The sequence below is a fragment of the Herpailurus yagouaroundi genome, unplaced genomic scaffold, assembly GCF_014898765.1.
Source record: "Herpailurus yagouaroundi ecotype Mexico unplaced genomic scaffold, PumYag 182, whole genome shotgun sequence".
NCBI classification, from domain to species: domain Eukaryota; kingdom Metazoa; phylum Chordata; class Mammalia; order Carnivora; family Felidae; genus Herpailurus; species Herpailurus yagouaroundi.
This window is the reverse complement of record NW_024412413.1, coordinates 10,046,554-10,068,428: the sequence shown is the minus strand read 5'-3', so window position 1 is coordinate 10,068,428 and position 21,875 is coordinate 10,046,554. Positions and strand designations below refer to the sequence as shown.

Sequence of the window (21,875 nt, the reverse complement as noted above, 5' to 3'; positions counted from 1 at the left end):
GGAAGAAGGCGATACACCAGAAGAGGAGGCCGAAGAAGAGCCAGGAGACGAGGAAGGCCGCGGAGAAGATCATGAGCATGTAGCGCCAGCGCGTGTCCACGCACGTGGTGAAGATGTCCGCCATGTAGCGCTGCGACTTGTTGCTCAGGTTGGCGAAGTAGACGTTGCATTGGCCGTTCTTCTTGACGAAGCGGTTGCGGCGTTTCCGCCGGGGCACGTGGGCCTGCCCGTTGCGGCTGTGCCCGTGCATGTCCTGAAGCCGGCGTGGTCACCTGGGAAGACGCAGGGCCTGGGGAGGAGAAGCCCGAGACGCGTGAGACGCTGGTGGCCCGGGACCTCCCCCTCCCCCTCCCCTGTCCCCGCCCCCCGCCCCCCCCCCCCCCCAGAGATGCTCACAAGGGAAGGGGCCTGGCCCAGGGCTCAGGGCCCAGGCCCCCCTCTCCCTGCGCCGCAGAATGTGGCACATCAGGCTCTTCTGCAGACAGGCAGGGAGTTTCGGGACCAGCGCCAGTGCCTCCAGGGACCAGAAGCTGAGGCCACCAGGACAGCCCCTCACGCTGCCCCCTCCAACCCTCTTTGGCCCCCACCCCGGCCGGGGAGCTTCCTCATGCCGTCTGTCCCACGCGCCCTGAGCAGAGGGAGCTGTGAATGCGCTGGCCCACCCCCCCGCTCATCTCCCTGGGTCCAGCCTCTGCCCTCTTGGGTCTCTCTCTGGGGCTGGACATCCTCCCACGCGGTCCAGTACAGCAGCCAAAGGCCACCTGGGGCTTTTGACATTTACTTAAATACAGTTGTAAGTTCAGTTGCCCGCATTTCAAGTGCTCGGCGGCCGCTTGCGGCCACTGGCTGCCATTCGCAGACAGAGTGGACAGAGAACGTTTCTACAAGTCACAGGTGGGGGGAACAGGGCTCAGAGAGGGGACGTGACCCACCCGAGGCCACACAGCTGATGCGTAAATCCAAACTCAGGTGTGTCTAACCTTCAGTTCCCCGGGTGCCGTCAGCGTCTTGGAGTTCACGGTTGTGGAGACCCAGAGGCAGGGAGGCAGGCACACCCACTGCCTCGCCGTGACACCTCAGATAACTCGTGTCCCGTCTCTGAGCCTCGGTCGCCTCACCCGCGAAATGGGTATCCGAACCCTACGTCACAGGACCGAAGGAGAGAGTAGGTGCTCAGTTAAAACGGGTCACCCTGCTGTCCTCCTTCCCGCTTCTCCAGAGCGGGAGGAAGCCGGCGAGAGGCAGGAGTCACCTGTCAGCGTCCTCGGCTGTTTTAGTGGAGGCGGACGGCCCTTACCCCACCGGGTGGCAGGCGCACCAGCCGGGCGCACGGAGGGCAGACCCTCCCCTCACCCCTCCCTTCCACTGGGGCCCCGGCAGAGACAGGGTGCTGTGGGGGTGGGGAGGGCAGCCGCTGGCAGGGCTGGGCCTGGGCCCGGGCTCCCGGTAACGTTTTGGCCCAGAATTATATAAGGCTGGAAGTTTCTATTTTCTGTTCTATTCTTCTTCCTGATCTAATTGTGCATCTGTGGCAATGTTTATACACTTCCCCGTTCAGGACAACTCGGTTGCCGCAGCAACCAGTGCGCGCCAACGCTATAATTTAGAGATCAACAGCCTGGTGCCTGCCTGCGCCTCTTCCCGGGAGAAACTCCCTCCCTCGGCCAGGCCTGGGGAGAGCGAGCCCTGCCCCCCACCTCCCCCGCGATCACCCCCCACTCTGGGTTCTTCTTCCTTCCCCACCTCAAAGGCGCTCCCTGGGTCCCACAGTCATGCACTGAAGCCCTTCATCCACCGCATAACACGGGCAAGTTACTTGGCTGCTGTGAGCCTCAGTTTCTTCTTCTGGAAAATGGGACCGGTGAGACCCATCAGTCCAAAGACCTAACAGACAATGTGGGTGTGCAGTGCCGGCCCTTAAGAGGTCATAACTTTAGCCGGGAGTCCCGGACCCTCTCTGTCGCCTCCCCCGGAGCCCTGACAGCCAGGGCTCCCGGTGGTCAGGGCCAGGAGCGCCTTCCAGTTTTTAGGGAGGTCTTCCTTCACTAAACATCTCCCTCTGCTCTGCCCCCACTGTCTTGAATGCCTCCATTAGCACCACAGAAGGAACCAGAACCAAAAGGAACGGGCGGTCACTGATTTCAAGGCCCTCGTTATTTTCTATCTGAGGCCCGGATTTGCTAAGGGTGCCAGAGTGAGGCGGGGTGGGCCAGCCCTGACCCGGGGCTCCTCACTCCCGCTCCAGAGCGCCTGGAAGGTTAAGGTGCCCCTGGAAAGAAGGGCGTCCTCCCTGGAGTACTTGGAGTGCGGTTTGGGGCCACAGAAGAGGGGGAACCTGCTTGGCCCCAGCATGCCCTGGACCCACCGGCCGCATGCCTCAGGGAGAGGGGCAGAGGGGACAAAGTGTGGTGACCTGGCCTTTGACCGATGACACCAAGGCCCAGACAGGGTGAAGGGCCTACCCAAGGCCAAGCCCAAACCCAGGGTGCTGGGGACCCCTGGCTCTCTGCCCAAGGGGACTTGTGCTGTAGGAGAAGGCTCTTTATGGGGCTTTCACTCTCTAGGAGGGCCCTGGGGGTGAGGGTGAGGGACAAGATCTCTGCGTGCTCTCGGCTCTCGGTCCTCCCTCACCAGCACTGCCCACTATTCCCCCCCTTTCCTGAGCGGAAGTGGCAGGAATCAGCCCAGCCCCATGCCCCGGGGTCAGCCCCGAGGCTCCGCATGTCCCCACCTGACACTCCCCCACCCCCAACTTCAACCCTCAGCCCCAGCCCCTACCTTTCCATCACCCCATCTCCGCCAGCCTCACACCTCAGCCCGGTGGGGGCTCAGCCTGTCCCCCACCCCTGCGGTGATCCAGACCCTGCGCCCATCACTCCGCTTGCTCCGCTCAGCCACGCTCGGGAACGTCCACTCGGGGCTGTTGGGAAAGCTACCCCCAGACCCGTCCACCCTCCGCCACGGAGGAGCCTGCCCCCCTGAAGACGCTCGGTTGGTGCGGGCCCTGTCTGCGGTGACCCGCTCAAAGATGCGAACACTCCCGGCACCGCTAACTCCTCGGCAGGAGTGACAGGCTCACCTGTCAACGTGTGGGCTGCCCCCGCACGACGCCCGACCAAAACGTGCGAAGTACCAGCCTGGCATGGTGCTTTCGGGTGACGACCACCCACCCGGAGCCGGCCAGGTTTTCTTTCCCTTGTCTGTCACACAGGGCTTCCTGGCGAAGGCCCAGGGGCCCACGGGGAAAGCGCGAAAGAGAAAGGGCACAGATCGTCGAAGAGGAGCGAGAGGCATCGACAGTTGGGCACCCTCCTCTGAATACACGTTTTATCAGAGCGCACGCCCTGGTTGTGCAGGTGCCTGGATCGTGTCTCCAATTAAACCGTACTTTTCTGGAAGGCAGGGAGCTGGTCTAATTCTCTTGCAACAAGGATGCCACGAAACGAACACACGTGGAAGAACACGGTCTCAACACATTTTCTACGGCGGAGGCTCTGGGAGGCCGGGCCCCTCTCCCTGCCGTGGAGGGTGACCTTGGACAAGTCCTTCCCCTTCCTGGCCAGCTTCGCCTGCTGGTCACTGTCCTTTATTCTGAGTGCATCCTGGGACCCCTTTCATGGTAAACTTTCTTTCTTTGGAAGATGCTGGCTGCCTTTAAAAACTTAACGTCCCAGGGCGCCTGGGGGGCTCAGTCGGTTGAGCGTCCGATTTCGGCTCAGGTCATGATCTCACAGTTTGTGCGTTGGAGCCCCGCATCGGGCTCTGGGCTGACAGCTCAGAGCCTGGAGCCTGTTTCAGATTCTGTGTCTCCTTCTCTCTCTGCCCCTGCTCTACTCACTCTCTCTCTCTCTCAAAAGTAAATATTTTTTTTAATGTTTATTTATTTTTGAAGGAGAGAGAGACAGAGTGTGAGTGGCGAAGGGGCAGAGAGGGAGAGAGAGAGAGAGAGAAAGAATCCAAAGCAGGCTCCAGACTCCGAGCTGTCCGCACAGAGCCCGACGCGGGGCTTGAACCCACAAACCATGAGATCATGACCCGAGCCGAAGTCGGACGCTCAACCGACTGAGCCACCCAGGCGCCCCTCAAAAGTAAATATTTTTAAAAACTTAGCGTCCCTTCTTGGCAAAATGAAGGATTGGCAATGTTGTATCCGTTACCAAAAAAACGTTTTTCCATTCAATTTGATTGTGCTGCAAACATCCAAAATCGGGAGCCCCTAGACCAGACCTCACTGGACAATTAGAGAAACTGAGGCCAAGAGCAGGGCTGTGGCACAGTGAGGCCCAGAGCTGTCGGCTCACTGGAGCTATTGCTAGCCTGCTCCTTCCGGAAGAGGGCGGGGCACCCTGCCTGCCAGGGGTCCAGAGGACCCCACGCCCGTCACTCTGTTTTCCCTCTGATTTTATGACACCACATGCCCCCCCTTCTGGCCCACAACTCCCTTTGCAAAAGAAAAGCTGCTAGGGGGCCCTGGGTGGTTCACAGCGGGTTAAGCGTCCGGCTCTGGGTGTCGGCTCAGGTCGGGATGGCACGGCTCGTGGGTTCGAGCCCCGTGTTGGACTCTGTGTTGACAGAGTGGAGCCTGCTCCGGATTCTCTCTCTCTCCCTCTCTCTCTGCCCCTTCCTCATCCGCTCCCTCTCTAAATAAATAGATAGACTTTAACAAGAAAGAAAGAAAAGCTGCTAAAGTGACAGCGGGCCAGGTGGATTCCCGCAACCCCGGCAGGCTACGAGGGCAAATCTCCCTGTGTGCACCCACCCCACTCACGGGAGAGTTACTGAGGGCTGCGGGTACATCTCACCCCACCCTCGAGCCCTCAGCAGCGGCCTCTCCAGAGACCTGAGGCAGGCAGGCTCTCGTAGGGGGCAGACGGCCTAGGGACAGCCTGGCCTGCAGGGCCTTTATGCATCTAATTGTTATTGGATGGGTCAAGAGGGGAGATGCCCGAGGTTCTACTGCTCAGCCCTGGGGCCCAGCTGACACCATCTCCTTCTTTGTGGCTGCTTCCAGGCAAGGAACCCTCTGGAAGTGTCAGCTCCCTGCCAGGCACTGCCTGGTCTATCTCCCCGAAGCGTCACTGCAACCCTGTGTTTATTTAGCAAGTATTTATTAAGCACCTATCACAGCAACAAGCAGGGTTATTATTTCTCTTCCGAGCTGAAGAATCACAGGCTGGGGGTGGGGGGAGTGGGGACGAGGACCGGGGTCACAGCAGAAGTGGCAAAGCTGGGATTCTGACTCAGGTCCGGCTGGTTCCAGGTCCCCGGCTCACCCCGGTCCCCAGTCTGGCTTCCGGCTCCCCTCACTTTCCACAACACCCTGCGCGACCAACACGGATCCCTTGTGTCTCTTCCCAGCACCCCTCCCCCCCGCCCCCCGGGCCTGGGGCCGCGGCCCGGACCCCCCAGGCCCCAGTCTCAATCTTCCCTGACTGTCCCACCAGCGGCAGCCCTGCTTTCTCAGAGCCCCTTGGCCCTCACCGCCTGTCTGCACCACCCGGCTCCTTTTCGACTTCAGAAAAATAACGTGTTGGCTAAGCCCTCGCGTTTGGGTGGTAAAACCTGGCTGTCAGTCTCAGCTCTGTCACCTCCCAGCATGTCCCCTTCGGACCTCAGTGTCCTCACCTGCAAAGCGGAGAGGATGCCGATAGTACCTACCTCACCCGGCCCTTTGTTGAGACCAATGTGATATAACTACTGGGAACAGAAATGCCGGGCCGGCAAAATGCGAAGAATATGCAGGTGACAATGGTGGCGGTGCTGCTGACCAAGATGACGGTGATGACGAGACAGGGAGTCGGGAAACCCAGCTTCAAGCCCTGGCTTCACCACTAAGCTGCTCCGGCCAGGCGCTCCTTCCCTCCACCTGCAGAATGGGGGACCGTGTTTGCTCCCTGGCAGGACAGTGGGAGGGAAACAAGGCGCCCAGCACGGAGTCCGAAAGAAGGCGGGGGATCTGGTGGGTGCTCCCGAGTCTCTTCAGCCCCGTTCACCCCTGAACCCCTCTGGGGTTTGGACAGGGAGGCTGACTCTTTTCTTCTACCAGAGGGAGCAGACACAGGGCATTAGAGACGAGGTGGGGCCGAGGGGTTCCTGACTCAAGTGCACCCAGGACGGGTTCTAGAGGGTGGGAGGATTTCCCTGGGGGCCGTGGAAGGAATGAACGCCCTTGTGCCCCTTTCCCAGCCCCGCGAGGAGCACGGGGTCTGCCCCTTCTCCCGCTCTGACTGAGGCTTCTCCGGCCTGGCCGGCCCGGTTGGGGGGGAGGGTTCATTCAGCTCTGACCTGCTGCTCAGGCCCCAGGAGGTCTGACCACGTCCTCGTCCTCGTCATGAGTCTCAAGAGCCCTCATCGTCCCCCTGCCATGGCTTCAGCTCTGGACTCTCTGCACCAGTTTCCGCCTGCGTGACCTTGGGCAAATTACTTAGCCTCTCTGGTCCCTGCCCTCCGCATCCCTGGGTAGGGCTAACAATAGTCCTTACCTCATAAAACTGTAATGAGGAACAAATGGGATCGTGCCCTTCACGTGCCCCGCGCGGAGTAAATGATTGCTAAGTGGGTACAAATCACTCCCCGGGGCTGCCCAGTCCTTCCCTTGACCTCCTCCCCTGCATTTCAGCCGCAGCTTCCCAGAGCCGGCCCTGCACCCATCACACGGCCCCGCCCGGTTCGTTTTCCGACACCGGCACAGGGAGGAGCTGAGTAAGGGCCGTGGCCTCGGACTCTCCCCAGGCTGACCCGGAAGTGGGACGGGTCCCGCCTCGCTCCAGCAGACTCCTTGACCTCTCTCTGGGCCTTGGTGTCCTCATTGGCAAAGGAGCGTGGCGATGCCTACCTTGCAGGGGGGTCGTGAGGGCCGGACGCAGGCTGCCAACGGTCACAGACGTGCAGGCCCCACAGGGGGTGCCCAGCGAACGCCGCTCCTCCCTCGCACCTTCTATACCCCGAAATCCCACTGCACACGCACCCCCTCCCCCACTGGCCAACGGTGTGACATTGCAAAATCCACGCGGAGCATTTAGCACGCGCTTCCTCTGGGCCGGCGCTGTTCTGAGTGCTTTATGCTGATCAATTCCTGCCATCCTCACCATGACCTCAGAGGAAGTTACCATTATTATCCCTACTTGAGAAGAAAACTAAGGCAGAGAGAGGTCCGGCAACTCGTCCAAGGTCACACAGCTCACTAGCGGTAGAGCCAGGTTTTGGATCCAGGCAGTGGGCGCCAGAGCACGTTCATTAGGCACCCTAGGCTCCCGCCCCAAAGGAACACTGTCACATTATTTCTTCCAGCTGGTAAACATTTATCAAGTCTGACTCTGTGAAGTCAGCCCTTTGGGGAAAGGAGAAGCTGGGTCATAGGGTGAGTTGGAGCCAGGACCTGGTCCCTGATTTTACAGCCAGACACACGGGAGACGCTGGGCTCCCCGAGGGGCTCTGAGCGGCGTGACGTGAACTGGTTCATTCCTCCAGTTCTGCACCTCAACTCCCAGCTCCCCCTCCCGGCCACTCAGCCAACAGGTGAGCAGGCTTAGAAAGCAACTTCCCCGGCGGGGCGCCCGAGTGGCTCAGTCAGTCGAGCGTGCGACTCTTCATTTTGGCTCAGGTCATGATCTCATGGTTCGCGAGTTCCAGCCCTGTGTCAGGCTCTGCGCTGGCAGCACGGAGCCTGCTTGGCGGTCTCTCTTTTTCCCGCTCTCTCTGCCTCTCCCTCTCTCTCTCTCAAAATAAATAAATAAACACTTAGAAAGAAGAAGAGGAAGAAGAAGAAGACGAAGAAGAAGAAGAAGAAGAAGAAGAAGAAGAAGAAGAAGAAGAAGAAAGAGAGAAAGAAAGAAAGAAGAAAGAAAGAGAAAGAAAGAAGAAAAGAAAGAAAGAAAGAAAAAAGAAAGAGAAGAAGGAAAGGAAAGAAAGAAAGAGAGAAAGAAAGAAAAGAAAGCAAGAAAGAAGAAAGAAAGCAAGCAAGAAAGAAAATTAGTTTCCTAGAATGTCCAGAGAGGCCTCCTACCTTCTGGTCATGGTCACACAGCAGGAGCTGGTGGCTGGAGGACCCAAGGGTCACTGCTCCCACCTGCAGACGTGCCCTTTACTGCACCACCAGCGCCCGGCCCCTGCCCTGCCGGAATGCTCCCCACCCCTGCAGGAGCCCCCTCTATTGGCCAGACAGTCCCACCAAAGGGACTGGCCCCAAACACCTGTGCCCTCCTTCTATACAGGGATTAGAAGGCGAGAGCAGCTCCCTGAAGGCTTCTTGTTTCTAGAACATCCTCAGCTCTCTCATTGGTGGTGGGATTCGATCCCCCCACGGCCTTCCTGGGGCCTCTAGGGGCCTGGTCTGCTGTTTGTTCCTCCTCCAAAGTTGCTGAGTTACTATTTATTGCACCCTTGCTGCGGGTCAGACCCAGGCCGTGGACCCACCCAGCCTCTGGATCAGCTGCGGAGAGATGTCATACACATAACAGCATCTGCATAGACGGCGGGTCAGAAATTGTGGCAAGCTGCCTGAAGGAGAAGTTCGGCAGGACATGAGAGAGGACAGGGGCCTCTGGTTGGCTGGGGGTCCCCTGGGGCCTCTTTGAGAAAGTGACATTGAAACTGAAACCTGAGGAGTGACTGGGGAGTCCAGCCGGTGAGGAGAATCGTGTGTCTGTGGTCTGTGTGAAAGGTGGTGTGTAGAACATTCCAGAAAAGAGTTTGGTGAGTCGAGAATCTGCAGCAGGCCACAGGATACAGGTGGGCAGGTGGTTGGGGTTTGCCTGGTTTGACCGTTTAAATTTCCATGCAGGGCCTGGTGGCAGGTTGCACGGGGCGATTGGGAAGAGGGGTGCTGGGAGCCGGTAACGAGACGCTGAAAGAGGACCAGATTTAAGGAGTGACTGTTTCCAGCGTGCGGTGGGTGTGGGGGTCCAGGTAGAGAAATCCACAGCATGTCAGACCCCGAGGTCCGGGCTCAGAAGTTAGGTGCTGACCGCCCGGGGCGGTGTCTTAAGTTGTGCAAACCGGATGCAGCCGCCTGGGGGCAAGAATGCCGGGAAGAAGAGGGAAGGGCCCCTGGACACGAAAGAGGACCCGGACCCAGCACGGCAGAAGACCAGAGGAGCAGAAGGACAGCGGGGTCCCAAAGCCAGAAGAGGGGTTTTAGCAGGGCCGCCCGGTTGGCCCTGACCAGCCCAGACCACACAAGGCCAGCGGCCCCACGTCCCTTCTCCACTTGGATGCTGTCCCTCCCTTGGCCACAAGGGGTGAAGTGAGGACATGGGCAACAGGAGAAGGCAAGGTGTGGGGCCAGCGGCTGTGGTGGGCCAGGGGGCAGGAGCAGAGGGCAGGCTAGGAGACCACCACCCCAACCTTGGTTTCTCAGCAAACCAGACTCCAGGAGCTGGGGCTGACAGCGGGGGGAGGAGGTCCCCTGAAGCTATGGGGCATGGGGGCTGTTGTCCCTCGCTCACACCGGCACAGGATTCTCTGGATTCTCCGATGGGCCCACAGGCCACACCTAAGAAGAGGTGTCAGGAAGAAGGGAGGGTCAGGGAAGGGGAGTCTGAGCCAAGTCCCAGGCTTGCTTCCTGTCTTGCTCTGCGTGGCCCTGGGTGGCTTCGGAAGAGGCACGGGACAGACTGACTGGGGCGCTTGGGGGCACCCCTGGGACCTCAGCCCGCAGACAGTCACGCGCATGGGGAGCCAGGTGCCCTGTATGCCCAGCCTGGCCTGGAAGAAGCCAATGCCTACCCATGAACAGCACATCGCACAGCCGGGAGGGGGGGCGGCAGGGAAAGGAGGAGGGAGCCTGGGAAGGAGGGATGTGGGTCTTCAAGATGTGTTTTTAAGACAAAAAAAAAAAAAAAAAGGCAGCAGCGACGAACGTTGAGCGTAGTATCTACCATTTGTGTAAAAAAGGAGAGAAAGAAATTTATAGACACACATATTTGCTTGTCTCGGCTTGTCTGTGGATGGAGACCCAGGAAACTGGTGACACTGGCTGTCTCCGGGGAGGGGAAGCAGGTGGCTGGGGATGGGGTGGGAGGAAGAATTCTCACTGTATTCGTGTTTATGTCTTGTTAATTTTAGAACCATATGAATGTATTACCTACAGGAAAAAAAGACACATAGAAAGTTTTAAAATTAGTGCACACATATGTGTATTTTTCTGAGAAGGCTTATAGCGTTCATAAGGTCCCCAAAAGGGCCCGGGATCCCAGAAAGCCTGAGACTCCTTAACTTCTGTGCTGTGTGGCCTTGGGGAAATGCCTTAACTTCTCTGAGTCACGTCCGTAAAATGGGGAGGAATGACGCCCACCTCCTAGGCATGCTGCGAAGACGAACAGTAGTGGTGGACAGGAAGAGTTTATAAACCGTAAGGCGCAGAAGCCCTTCTCGAACGGGGTGACTCTACCAGCATCCACGTTCCCCTCCAGGGTTCCCCTCCAGGGCTCGGCAGCTCTGAGGGAGGCCCTGGCTCACCCCTGCATTCCTCCTTGAGTCCTCCGGGCCTCAAGGCCCCTCTCCGGATGGCCCCCTCACTCTCCCTCCTGCCGCCTCTTATATGCACACCTTTTGCGGCTCCCAGGCTCCGCCTTGGCCTAAAATACCCCCGCCCCCCCCCCCCCACCGCCCCCCCCATCCTTGGGAGCAGCGACGGGCAGAGTGACCTCCTGCTCCCCAGTGGCGTCTGCTAAAAAGGGGCACTGCCGACCCAGCGCTGCCGAGACGACCAACGACCCCTCCCCAGCCTTCCCCCGCGCAGTCCGGGGCCCCGGGGGCGGCGGCGGGGGGGGTTGCTCAGCTAACACTGGGGCATCACCCTTCAACCCCCCCCAACGCCATCATCGCCATGATGCTAATGATGGTGTAGCGACTAACATCGTTAGCTGTGGGCCAGACCCTGGCCACAACTTTGACCCCCACCCCGGAGGTGGGTGCCGTTACGCTCAACCTCACCTGGGCTTCGGGAGCTTCCCCAAGAAGGTGGACGGCCCCACGCTCTGTCCGTCCAGCCTGCAGCGTCCTCCCTGCTCCACGCCACGTCGTGGCCAGACGACTCCAGGGCCTCCCCCGCTGCGGTCCCACGTTGCCCCTCGGCTTGGAGCCCTCCGGACTTCCCACGACGCGGCCCTGGGCCTCTCCTCTCCACCCCACCCCTGCCCAGGCTTCCTTCCCGTTCCTCGAACGCGGCGAACGTATTCCCCTCCGGCCTTTACTCTGGCTGTTCCTTCGGGCTGAAATGCGCCAAGACGCCACTGCTCACACCTTGCGACGGTCCAAGAGCCCCCCTCCCCCCGCCCCCCATGCTCGGCGTCCCGATCCTCACGGCATTTATCCGATCCGGGCCCATCTCATGTACAACCTCCTTAAGTGCAGGGACCTCGAACCTCTGTTCTCTGCCTCACCCCCGACCTCCGGTGCCCGGCACAGAGTGGACCCTTGACAAACCTCTGACGACCGACCGAGAAACAAGCTAATTCCAGCTCGTCCATAATTCCCGCGAAGGATCCAAGCAGGGGATATGACAGAATGTGACCAAGGAGGAGTTATTCCTGTCCCCGTAGTCAGGGAGAACCTCTCAGGCGGAGGTGGTCTCTGAGTGGAGCCAGATGGAGACCTTCTGTGGCACCAGAGGGAGTGCAGGACGTCTGAGGCCTCAGGCCTTCGCCTCACCCTCCCACAGAGCATAGGCTTCTCTGACGTGTCCCCTGGGGGGCCCCTGGGTGTCCCCGATTCACAACAAGGGCTCCAGGCCCAGAAGAGAAGCTCCAAGGACCGGAGGAGGAGGGCGGGGAGGCTGGGGCAGGCAGACAGGTCTCAGAAGGGCCAGATACGGCGGCAGGAACACCCAGCCCCTGCTTCTACCCCAACACTCCTGCTCATCCACAGACAAGAGTGACTGTCCCTAGCAGGATGCCTAACACACAGGCAGAGTGCTACGTGCTCCCCATTCTGACCGTCCGCCCAGCCGGCTCCTGAGGCCAGAGACTCGCAGACTCCATTCATTCGTTCATTCATTCATTCATTCATTCATTCCTCACCCTAAACGTCCGCTGAGCTGCAGGGACCCCCGCCCTCCTGCCCCATGTGTCTCCGACTCAGCCCAGAGCCCGGCCTCGGACGGTGCTCTCTATAAACCGCTGTGGAAGGAGCGAGCATTTACTGAGCACCTGCCACGTGCTCGGGGAAGAGACGCGGGTAAGACACACCTCGTGCTTTGCCCAGGTCCCCGGGTAAACAGGTGAGGCCCCGGGGACAAAGGGTCTGCAAGGCCAGAGGGCTTAGAGAGAGGTCCCCAGGAAGATGTGGGGCAAGCAGGAAGTGAGAAGAAAAAGCAGGGCTGGGCCAGGGCTGGGCTGGGCAGAGAGCAGGATGTAGGCCCTGGAGAGGGGGGTGGTTGTGTGTGTGTGGGGGGGGGGGGGACTGGATGGCCTGGAGCCAAGTGGGCTGCTGGGCCAGGGAAGGGAGGTCTGAGGACAGAATAGTGACATCCTGGAATTCCTGGCACTTACATTCCTAGGAACTGAGCATCCTGGAGAAAGAGGGATCTGCACACGGAGCGTCTCCCAGCGCTGCCTCCAGGATTTCCATACAGGGCAGTAGCTTTTAAACTTTCGGACCAAGACCCTGAGTAAAAACAAACATACCGTATACTGACCGTGGGCTTTTGGAGGGCACAACCGTGGGGAGAGTTGGTGAAGGTCGCGAGGGAATACTTGGGACGGTCTATTAGGCCCTTAGGGTCACGGGGCCTCTGCACTGAGGCCCAGACAACAAGGACTCTGGGCTCCGGGCCTAATCCCTTCCCCTGGCCCTGTATGAGAACCTGCTGCTGTCCTCCTAACAGATGTCATTCAGCAGCTGCTTGCACACCTCCCGTGACAGGGAGCTCACCCCCTCCTTAGGCAACCACTAGAGTGTGGGGAGGCTCTGCCGTGCTATTAATGCAGCTGATAATTGTAACCCCCCTCCCATAGCTGGCCGTCCATTCTCCTGTCTCCTGGCCTGTCACCTCAGGGACCCAGGCCAGCTCCAGCACGAGGCCAAGCCTGCTCTCCGCCCCACCTGGTTCCTTCCCCTCCTTGTTGCCCAGCTCTTGCCCAGTGTGTGTGTGTGGGGGGGGGGGGGGGGATGGCTCTGAAACCCAGCCAGAGAGGCTCTTTCCAAGGTCAGGCGGCCTGAGGGTCTGCAGCTGTTCGGCCCGGCGCTGGTACTCAGCCAGCCCTACCCCCACCCGGGCAGGTCTGGAGGGTTCGGCAGAGAGTTCAGGCGCTGACACCAGAGATAACTAGACAGGCAGTATCGGAAGGTGACGGCCAGTGAAGGTGTGGGGCCTGGGGCCTGGAAACCTGCGAGGAGTCGCCACCGACCGGTTCGGGCCACACAGCAGCTCAGGCAACCAGAGGCCGTGTTACAGTCAAAGCTCATGGATCTTCCCATCAACAAGCCCACCCCACCCCATAGGTCAGGGGTAGAGGCTCAGAGAAGTGAATAGGCTGCCCGAGGCCACAGAGCCACTCAGGGGTGGAGGTGAACTTCAACCCAGATCTGTCTCCCATCCACAGGCCTCCGCTGGGACCAGGGAGGCCAGAGGAGAGAAGCCTCGGGGGCACGGGATAGCGGGCCACCTCTCCTATAGGGAAGAGGCTGGGGCCCTCCAAGCGAAAGCCAAAGAGGGAGGCAGGTACCAATTAGCAGAACCTTCCAGACCCAGTGGGCTGCCCCAAGAGACGGTGAGCTCCCTAGCAAGAGGCGTTGGGGCGTCTGGGTGGTTCGGTCGGTGAAGCGTCCGACTTCGGCTCAGGTCATGATCTCACGGTTCATAGGTTTGAGCCCCGTGTGGGGCTCTGTGCTGACAGCTCGGGGCCCGAAACCTGCTTCAGACTCTCTGTCTCCCTCGCTCTCTGCCCCTCCCCCACTCACACTTTGTGTGTGTGTCTCTCTCAAAAATAAATAAACATTAAAGAAATTTTTTTTTTTTTTTAGATTTCTTTTTTTTTTTTTTTTTCAACGCCTATCCACCTTTGGGACAGAGAGAGACAGAGCATGAACGGGGGAGGGGCAGAGAGAGAGGGAGACACAGAATCGGAAACAGGCTCCAGGCTCCGAGCCATCAGCCCAGAGCCCGACGCGGGGCTCGAACTCACAGACCGCGAGATCGTGACCTGGCTGAAGTCGGACGCTTAACCGACTGCGCCACCCAGGCGCCCCAAGAAATTTTTTTAACAAGAGGGGTCACGTGCCAGAGTGACTGAGCCCCTCCTGCCCTCCCCCTCCTCACCACCCACAGCCAGGTCACCTCCAGTTCTGTGCCTGCCACCTCCCCTATATGGCCCCATGGAGTTTCCACATTGCTGGCCCCCATTCCAGGGCAGGGGGCTTGGACTTCTTTTCAGGCCTACGGTGGGAGTTTGGAGTAGAGGTAGAGGTTGGGAGGGGAGCGGCAGGGCGGGGCGGGGTATCCCAGAGGCCAGATGGTAAAACCTGGTACCAATTCTGCTACCAAATCAGGGTTGGCCAAACTCCCTCCCCAAGGCCTCAGTCTCCCCATCAGTAAAATGGGATGAGTCCCGCACAGTCACGCACCCTCTCCTCCCTGGCCTAGCGGGTCCCCTCCCATCTCGCTGCCCAGGTGGAGCCGGGCTGTGCTCTGCGAGCAGACGGGGAACAGAAGGGGAAAGCCAAGCACAGCCCCCCATCGCCGCAGGTTGCCTCTGCTTCACGGAGGAGCAAAGGTCCTCGTCCCAGTCAAGGTCACAAGGGGTAAGTGAGTGGCTAAACTGGGATTAAATCAGAGAGCAGGTGTCGTCAGGGGAGTCAGGAGGCAGGGGAGTCACGAGGGGCCCTGGGCAGTTCACTGTGGTCTCTGGGCGCAGCGGCTCTGTGTCCGAGCAGAGTGCTGGAGAATGAGCAGATACAGGAGACGACGGGGCCACCAGAAAACGTTGGGGAGAATTTTCTCCATCGTCCCAGGCCCAGGGGTAAGTCTGCTCGACCGCACTCCCCGTGCCCAGGCCCATCTCCCCTCTGCCCTTCCGGAGGCCCCTGCTGGGCACACCCAGCAGGCCTAGACGAATCTCCCAGCTGACAGGGTACCGCAAGGCCCTCTCCCTGCACAGCTCCAGCCGGGGTCTGGAACACCAAGGACCGCCCGTCTTGGTAGCTTCTCTCTTTGGCCTGGCAATGCCCCGCATGGACGCGTCCCCTCCCCCTGCCCACCGAGACCGGATTTCCTGCTGCTGGCAGGAGAGCTGGTCAACAACTGGCCAGGTAGCCACAGGGAGGAATGCAGGGGGAGAAGAGGGGAGCCCCAGGCCGGAAGAGACGCACACTTCCTCCTGCCGCAGGCCAAATGGAGGGTCCCGGAATGGCTAGAACTGGGAACATCCCGGCAGGATGACGGTATACGGCTGAGTCCACCCCGCCGGACCTTGGGCAAACTCTTGCTTCTAGCTGAGCCTCAGTTTCCTCAACGGAGGGTGACAAGGAGGATTAAGTAAAATCATGAACACAAAAGCCTCGCCTAGAGCCTGGCACTTGGGGGTCTGTCCCCGTTCCTACAGCAGGACCCCCCAAGAAAACCTCCCTGCAGCCCAGCCAGGAAGCAACAGCACCGCGTCTCGGAGCAGCTGAGCGTCTGGGTGTGCGCCCGAGGGAAGGTGTGAGAGGGGGTGCGAGCGTGCGCTGGGAAGACTGAGGCAGGGGGGACACCAAAGGGAGACAGCGCCACACCCCTGTACTCCTCTCCCCCATTTGCCTGTGTGCCCTAAGGCCGAACAGTGGTCTAAGAACCCGGCAAAACCCACCAGCTCAAACCTAGTCCCGGCCCCTTTCTGTTTGCGTCCCGCCAGCCACTCCCCCTTGCTGGGACCTCAGTTTCCCCTCCAGTAATCGGGACCACCGATGTCCCAAGTCTTGCCGGTGTGCCACAGGGAACAGGGAGTGGGTGGCAGGGGGCAGAAGGGTCCCAGGCCTTTGAGAGTGGAGGGCTGAGACCCAGAGCCACCTGGAGCATGAGCCCACCCTGCCCCCCGACGCCGCACCCCACCCACCACCCCGTGAGCCCCGTGTGCGCGCCGGCAGGAGCGGGCGCGCGCGCGCGCGCGCGTGTGTGACTCAGGGTCTATTCATAGCTGAGCTCCACCAGCTGCAGCGTCACAAGCAGAGGGGCCTCAGCCCATATTATTATTTCAATTACCATCTGAATTAAAAGTTTGAGCAGCGATCAGCCCACGTAGCAAGGGGAAGAGGGAGCAGGAGAAAAATAAAGATGAAAAGGAGAAGAAGGGGTGCGCCCGGAGATTCCCCCCACACCACAAGGAGGGCTGAGTCGCCGAGGAGGCTTAAAGGTTATGCCAACCTCCAGGATTCCTGCCTGCCCCTTCCCGGGGCCCAGGGTCCTCGTGGGGATGGGAGGAGCACTTTGGGATGACAGCCCAGCGGCTGCTACGTTCGTTGGGAAACGGATCATTCGGTCCAGATTCTTGGTCACACGGGTGAGCATACCAAGCTCAGAGAGGGTGAGGGACTAACCTAAGGTCACACAGGGAGCCACACCCAAGGCTAGCTCCAAGAGCCTCCGCTCTTGCCAGGCAGGTCCCACCCACAGTTTCCCCTGACTTCACCGGGGGTCTGACATGGACATCTGCGGGCAGGACCAGGACCGGGGAGGACAGAAGTGGACCCGCTGTCCCTGCTGATTTGTCTTCCTGCTCCCGTCCCCGCGTTCCCGCGTTCTGGAGGCCGACTTCGCTCCCCACGGCCCTAGCCTAGAGCCAGCACTCTCTCTCAGCCCTCTGCCAAACCACTGAGCAGCCTGCACCTCCAATCCCAGACCGAACACCGTCATCGGCCCAAAGGAGCCTCCTGCCTCACCAGCGCAGGGAAAGACCCCTGGCCCAAATCCGACTCTCTGGGCACCTTTGGGCGGGTCACTCTTCGTCTCTGTGCCTCAGTCTTCCCATTTGTAAAGCGAGTCCTCCCTTGGGTGCACGTCTATAACTATGTCTCCAGAATGGAGCCCCCAGAGGATCCTTGAGGGGGTGTCATGCTGTGGGGGCGACACATCATCTCTTGCCAAGCCCCGGCCCAGGGGAGGGACTTTTTTCCGCTCCTTTCTCAAGGAAGTCCCAGGGACAGCCCCCGAGAATCAGACTGGCCAGGACTCAAATCCAGACTCATTCACTTCCCTGCTGGGTGACCTTGGGCAGATCACATAGACTCTCTGAGCCATGGCTCCCCCATCTGTGGCACAGGGACATCAAATCGACATTGCGGGGTTGATGGGAGGATTGCAAGAGAAAGTCTTTGCAAAGAGCTCCCAGCCCAGTGCCCGGCGTAACAGTGAGTTTCCTTGCTGGAAAGCGGGCGAGCAACGGCTGTCTGCGTCCCAGCCCCTCCTGGGATAGGAAAGGCTCCTGGGATTTGGGAGGCGGGACTGTCATTCAAACTCACCCATAAAGTAGGACTCACTGGGTCTTGGCAGGTACTCATCTGGTTCTGCTTAAATAGCTCTGGGAATGAGGAGCTCACTACTTCACAAACCATCCAGAGGCTCCCCATCTTTCTCTACCTCCAGCTCTGAGAATCTTCTAGAAGGGGCCATAATCTTCTAGCTTAACTCCAAACCTAGCCTGTCGCTGCCTGAGACGGCTTGAAACTCACTTTAAAATGAACCCAAGGTGGGGTGTCTGGGTGGCTCAGTCGGTTAAGCGCCCGACTTCAGCCCAGGTCATGATCTCGCAGTTCATGGGTTCGAGCCCCGTGTCAGGCTCTGTGCTAATAGCTTGGAGCCCGGAGCCCGCTTTGGATTCTGGGTCTCCCTCTCTCTCTGCCCTCCCCCTGCTTGCGTGCTCTCTCTCTCCCAAAAATAAATAAACATTAAAAAAATCTTTTTAACGAGCCCAAGGGGCACCTGGGTGGCTCAGTCCACTAAGCGGCCGACTCTTGATTTCAAGCTCAGATCACGATCTCACAGTTCGTGGGATTGAGTCCCGTGTCAGGCTCAGCGCTGACAGCTTGGAGCCTGCTTGGGATTTTCTCTCTCTCGTTCTCTCTGCCCCCCCCCCCCCCCCAAAATAAATAAACTTAAAAAAAAAAACATATTTAAAAAAAAAAAAAAGCCCAAAAGGGAGCTCTTGAAACAGACCAAATGAAGGAGGGATTAATGCCCAGGGATGGTGGAGGTGATGGGAGCCAAGGAGCGGGAAGGGAGAACAGAGGAGGCCACAGTGAGAACGGGGCCCTCAAACTCCTGAGTCCTGTCCAGTCTTGCCACAGTGTTCCACGGGGTAGGCATCTTCCTGCCTATCTGCTTCTAGGCAGGGCTGGGAACTAGGAGCCCCGGGTTCAGGCCCCACCTCTACTTCCTCTACCCCCCGAACCACCACTGTGGCCTCGGGGTGGGGGTCCACTTCCCTCTTTGGGCTGCGGTTTCCGGTTTTTAAAACAAGGACGTCAGCCCAGTGATTTAAGGGCCAAGCCTTCTGTCTGTATTGAGATACTGGTCTACTGCCCCCGTCACCTCCAGCCCCGTCTGCCGGGAGCCACAGGGTCCCCGAGGGTCTGTGGTTTCAGGGCCAGAGACCCCCCCCGTCTCTTCCCCTGTCTCTCACCTGTGTGTCTCGTACCTCTTTCACATTTAGCGCCTTTGAGGGCTCTGTCGACCCCATTTGACAGGTGAAGAGACGCAGGTCTAAGGTCTTGCTAAAAGTCACAGTGAGCCACTGAAAATGCAGAACTCCTCCTCTGTGCCCAGGAGCGCAGCAGGACCCAAGGGCATCTTTTTTCAGGAGAGTCCCCAAGCTCTCGAGTGGCCAACTGTTCTCCACACAGATGTAGACACTGCACAGGGCGGGGGTGGGGGGCGGGGGGACCTGCCCAAGGTCACACACAGCAAGGCGATGACAGAACGTGCTGCACTTAGGCTCCCTGCCTCCCAGGCGCCACCTAGCCAGGGGGACAGCGACGCGGTCTGACCTCCGGCCCTGGCCCTGGGATCTCTCCAAGATGGGAGCCCTCGTCCTGCCTCCAGGCCCTGCTTGCCTGCTCCCCGGAAGCCCCCAACGCCTGGGACCGAGGCAGCAAGAGTGAGCAGGAAGACAGGAATGAAAGTTGAGGCTTGGCCACTTGCCCCCCGGCCCTCTGTCCCTCCCTCTCCTCGTGCAGGGGGAGCGGCGGTGATGTAATGCACTCGGCTTTGGTCCCGGTGCCAATCTCAGAAGAGAGACGACAGATTGCGTGAGCCAAATTTGGCATCCTAGGGGGAGAGGCATGAAAAGTGGAGATGTGGAGGAGAGGAGCGAGGAGCCTGGGGAGGTGCGGGAGAAGCCCCCTGCCCGGCGGCCCCTAGGGTCGCCTCTCCTTCTGCCCTCGCCTTCTCTCCACCCTAGCCCACCTGACCTCAGGGTCTCCCCCCTACTCACTCTGGGAGACCAGCCCGGTGCTTCTTGCCCGGACCCTCCAGCCCCGGTACTGCCACCCCCCCACCCCTCCCCGACACACGGCTCCAGCTCCGTTTCCCACCGCCACGAGTTTCCTGGTTACCATGTTGCTGGTTGTCATGTCGCTTCCATGTCCTCGTGACTCAGTGGTCCCCGCAGAGGGGGCCCCTCCTCCTCACACCCCCCTCGGCACTCGCCCCCGCCTCCCCCAGATCCACATTAAGAACCAACCCGCCCTGTAAGCCTACACTGTTCCTCCTCCCCTTCCTTCTTATCCGAAGCAAAGAAATCTTTCCACAGCCTCTAGAGCTACTTCATCCTGGTTTCTGCAAATGTCTGAGAACCTACTATGCTCCAGGCTTTTGCAGGCTGCTTTCAGAGGCCTGAAATAGTCGGCAAATCGCTCGGCAACCCAGTGGAGTCAGTACCAACGTCCCCATTCTCCGGTTGAAGACACTGAGGCCCAGAGAAGTCGAGCCAGCGGCCCAAGGTCACCCAGCAGATACTCAAGGCCAGCTCTGCCTGTTCCCAGTCACCCCAAAGGCTTTCATGGGGAGAGGAGCTTCCTTTTCCAGGATCCCCAAAGGTTCCTGAGGAATAGCGCCCAAGCCCCAGATGCCCCTCTAACTCCTGGACATTCCCCTCCTCGGTCAGTCCTCTCTTGGAGGCCATATACTCCCTCCCCGTTAGCTGTTCACCTTCCTGAAGGTAAAAGGAATCCTCGCTGCCGTCTGCCCAGCACTTTCTTGAGTCTGTGAACAGCCCTCCGCTCATCTGAGCCCTTGGAGGTCAGTGGGGCAGGGAGCCGTGTCCTCATTTCCACAGCTCTGGAAGTTGAGGGTCGGGGGGGAGAGTGACTGCCTCAGGGTGCTGGTCCCTCAGCTAGTGAGCTGATTTCCAGGAGCCTGAATGTAGGGTATGTGAAGCCCCCTGCCCAGCGTGGAAAGCCCCCAAAAGAGCCCGCCTCCCTGTGGAAAACGGTCGAATGTTCTAGGCTCACCCCTCCAGGCTCCAACTTGGATATGGGTCAGCTCGACGGCCAGCAGCCCGTGCACCTGCCATGTTGCAACCCAGACCTTATCCCACCACCTCTTCTAGCTTTGGCTCCTCCCATCCCAGGCCAAGGCAGGGCTTGCGTGGCTCGCAGGGCCCCCAGAGTCCTGCCAACAGCTCCCCAAACTGCCGAAGCCCTGGAGGTCACAGGACTGTATGTGGGGAGAAGCGGAACAGACATTTTACACACACACACACACACACACACACACACACACGGGTCTGGCTCCTCTCTGGGTCTCGTACGCGTGGCCCTGGGACCTCCGTCCCTCAGGTCCCGGTTCCCCCAAGCCACTGCTAAGCATCCTACTGGCCTTGAGGGCCTCACCTGCCAGCTTAGCCAGGCTGCCCTGCCTCCGGTGCCTCCATCACACTCCCACCTACCATCTCCCTGTATTCTCTCCCCATCTCACAGCCTAGGCACCCACGGCAGAAGTGTGGTGTTGATGCCGGTGGGGAGGCAGGGAAGTTTCCCCGCTCAGGGGTTCATTCAGACCTCTTTCCTTGGGGCTCTCCTCCAGAGAGGGAAAAGCAGCCCTTGCCTCTCCACAGTCTCTACCTCATTTACTGGACTGCACCCTGGGCTCACCTGGCCCAAAGTAGGTGCTCAGAGCATGAGAAGTGGGACGTCTTCTGTCAGATCAGAGGGCCAGGGCCCTTTGCAAACAGGTTGCAGCTGGGGAAGCGGAAAGGGGACCCCCCCCCTCCTTTGCCACAAGTCACCTGTCTTGAAGCTCCTCAGAACGGGCTGACAACCGGGGGTGGGTGGAGGCAGGGAAAGGTCGTGGCCGGGGCAGGAGGTCAAGGCCTCTTCCACCCACCTCTCTCGGCCTTTCCGGCCACAACCCAGACAGACCTTCACGCTCCCCACCGACCGACCGACCGAGCGACAGAGCTTGCCAGCTCCCGGGGAGTCGCCGGACCGCGCTGAACGCGCGCCTGGAACCCGAGACCCGCGGGGATAAGGGGCTCAGCGGGCGGGGCCCACGGAGCCCAGCCGGGACACACAGACACGCACGCGGCCGGACGGACAGACGGACGACGCCAGCGGTGGGCGTGGGCCCGGCTTACCGCGGGGCGGAGGTTCCGACGAAGGTCCAGGAGGCGGCGAGCGGGCTCTACATCCCCCGGCGCGGTCGGGCGGGCGGCGTCCCGGGCGGGGAGAGGGGAGTCCCGGCGCCCCCTCCCCGCGAACTCGGCGGGCCGGCCCCGCCCCCCTCCCCGGCTGCAGGTGGACGTGTCCGTCGGTCTCCGGGTCTCCGCGCCTCCGGGCCGTCCCGCGCCGCTCCCCGCGGGCCGCCCAACTTTCAGCGCTGCCCCGCGCCGCGCCCCCGGCGCCGCCTGGGCGTCAGCATCGTCGGGCCGGGCCCCGGCTCAGTGCGCGGGGGTCCGGGGGCCCAT

The 21,875-nt window shown here is 60.1% G+C and overlaps 1 protein-coding gene across 1 annotated transcript in view; it reads right to left on the bottom strand.

Annotated features, from left to right (window-relative positions):
* The window catches only part of KCNJ4 (potassium inwardly rectifying channel subfamily J member 4), a 23,619-nt gene extending 1,785 nt beyond the window's left edge, over nucleotides 1-21,834 (bottom strand). The window contains exons 1-2 of the mRNA XM_040490832.1: nucleotides 21,546-21,834; nucleotides 3-289 (exon numbers count right to left, since the gene is read on the bottom strand). Of these exons, the coding sequence (XP_040346766.1) occupies nucleotides 3-250 (248 nt within the window). The 5' untranslated portion in view covers nucleotides 251-289; nucleotides 21,546-21,834. The remainder of the gene's footprint in view (nucleotides 1-2; nucleotides 290-21,545) is intronic.
* Between the last annotated feature and the right edge of the window lie 41 nt (nucleotides 21,835-21,875).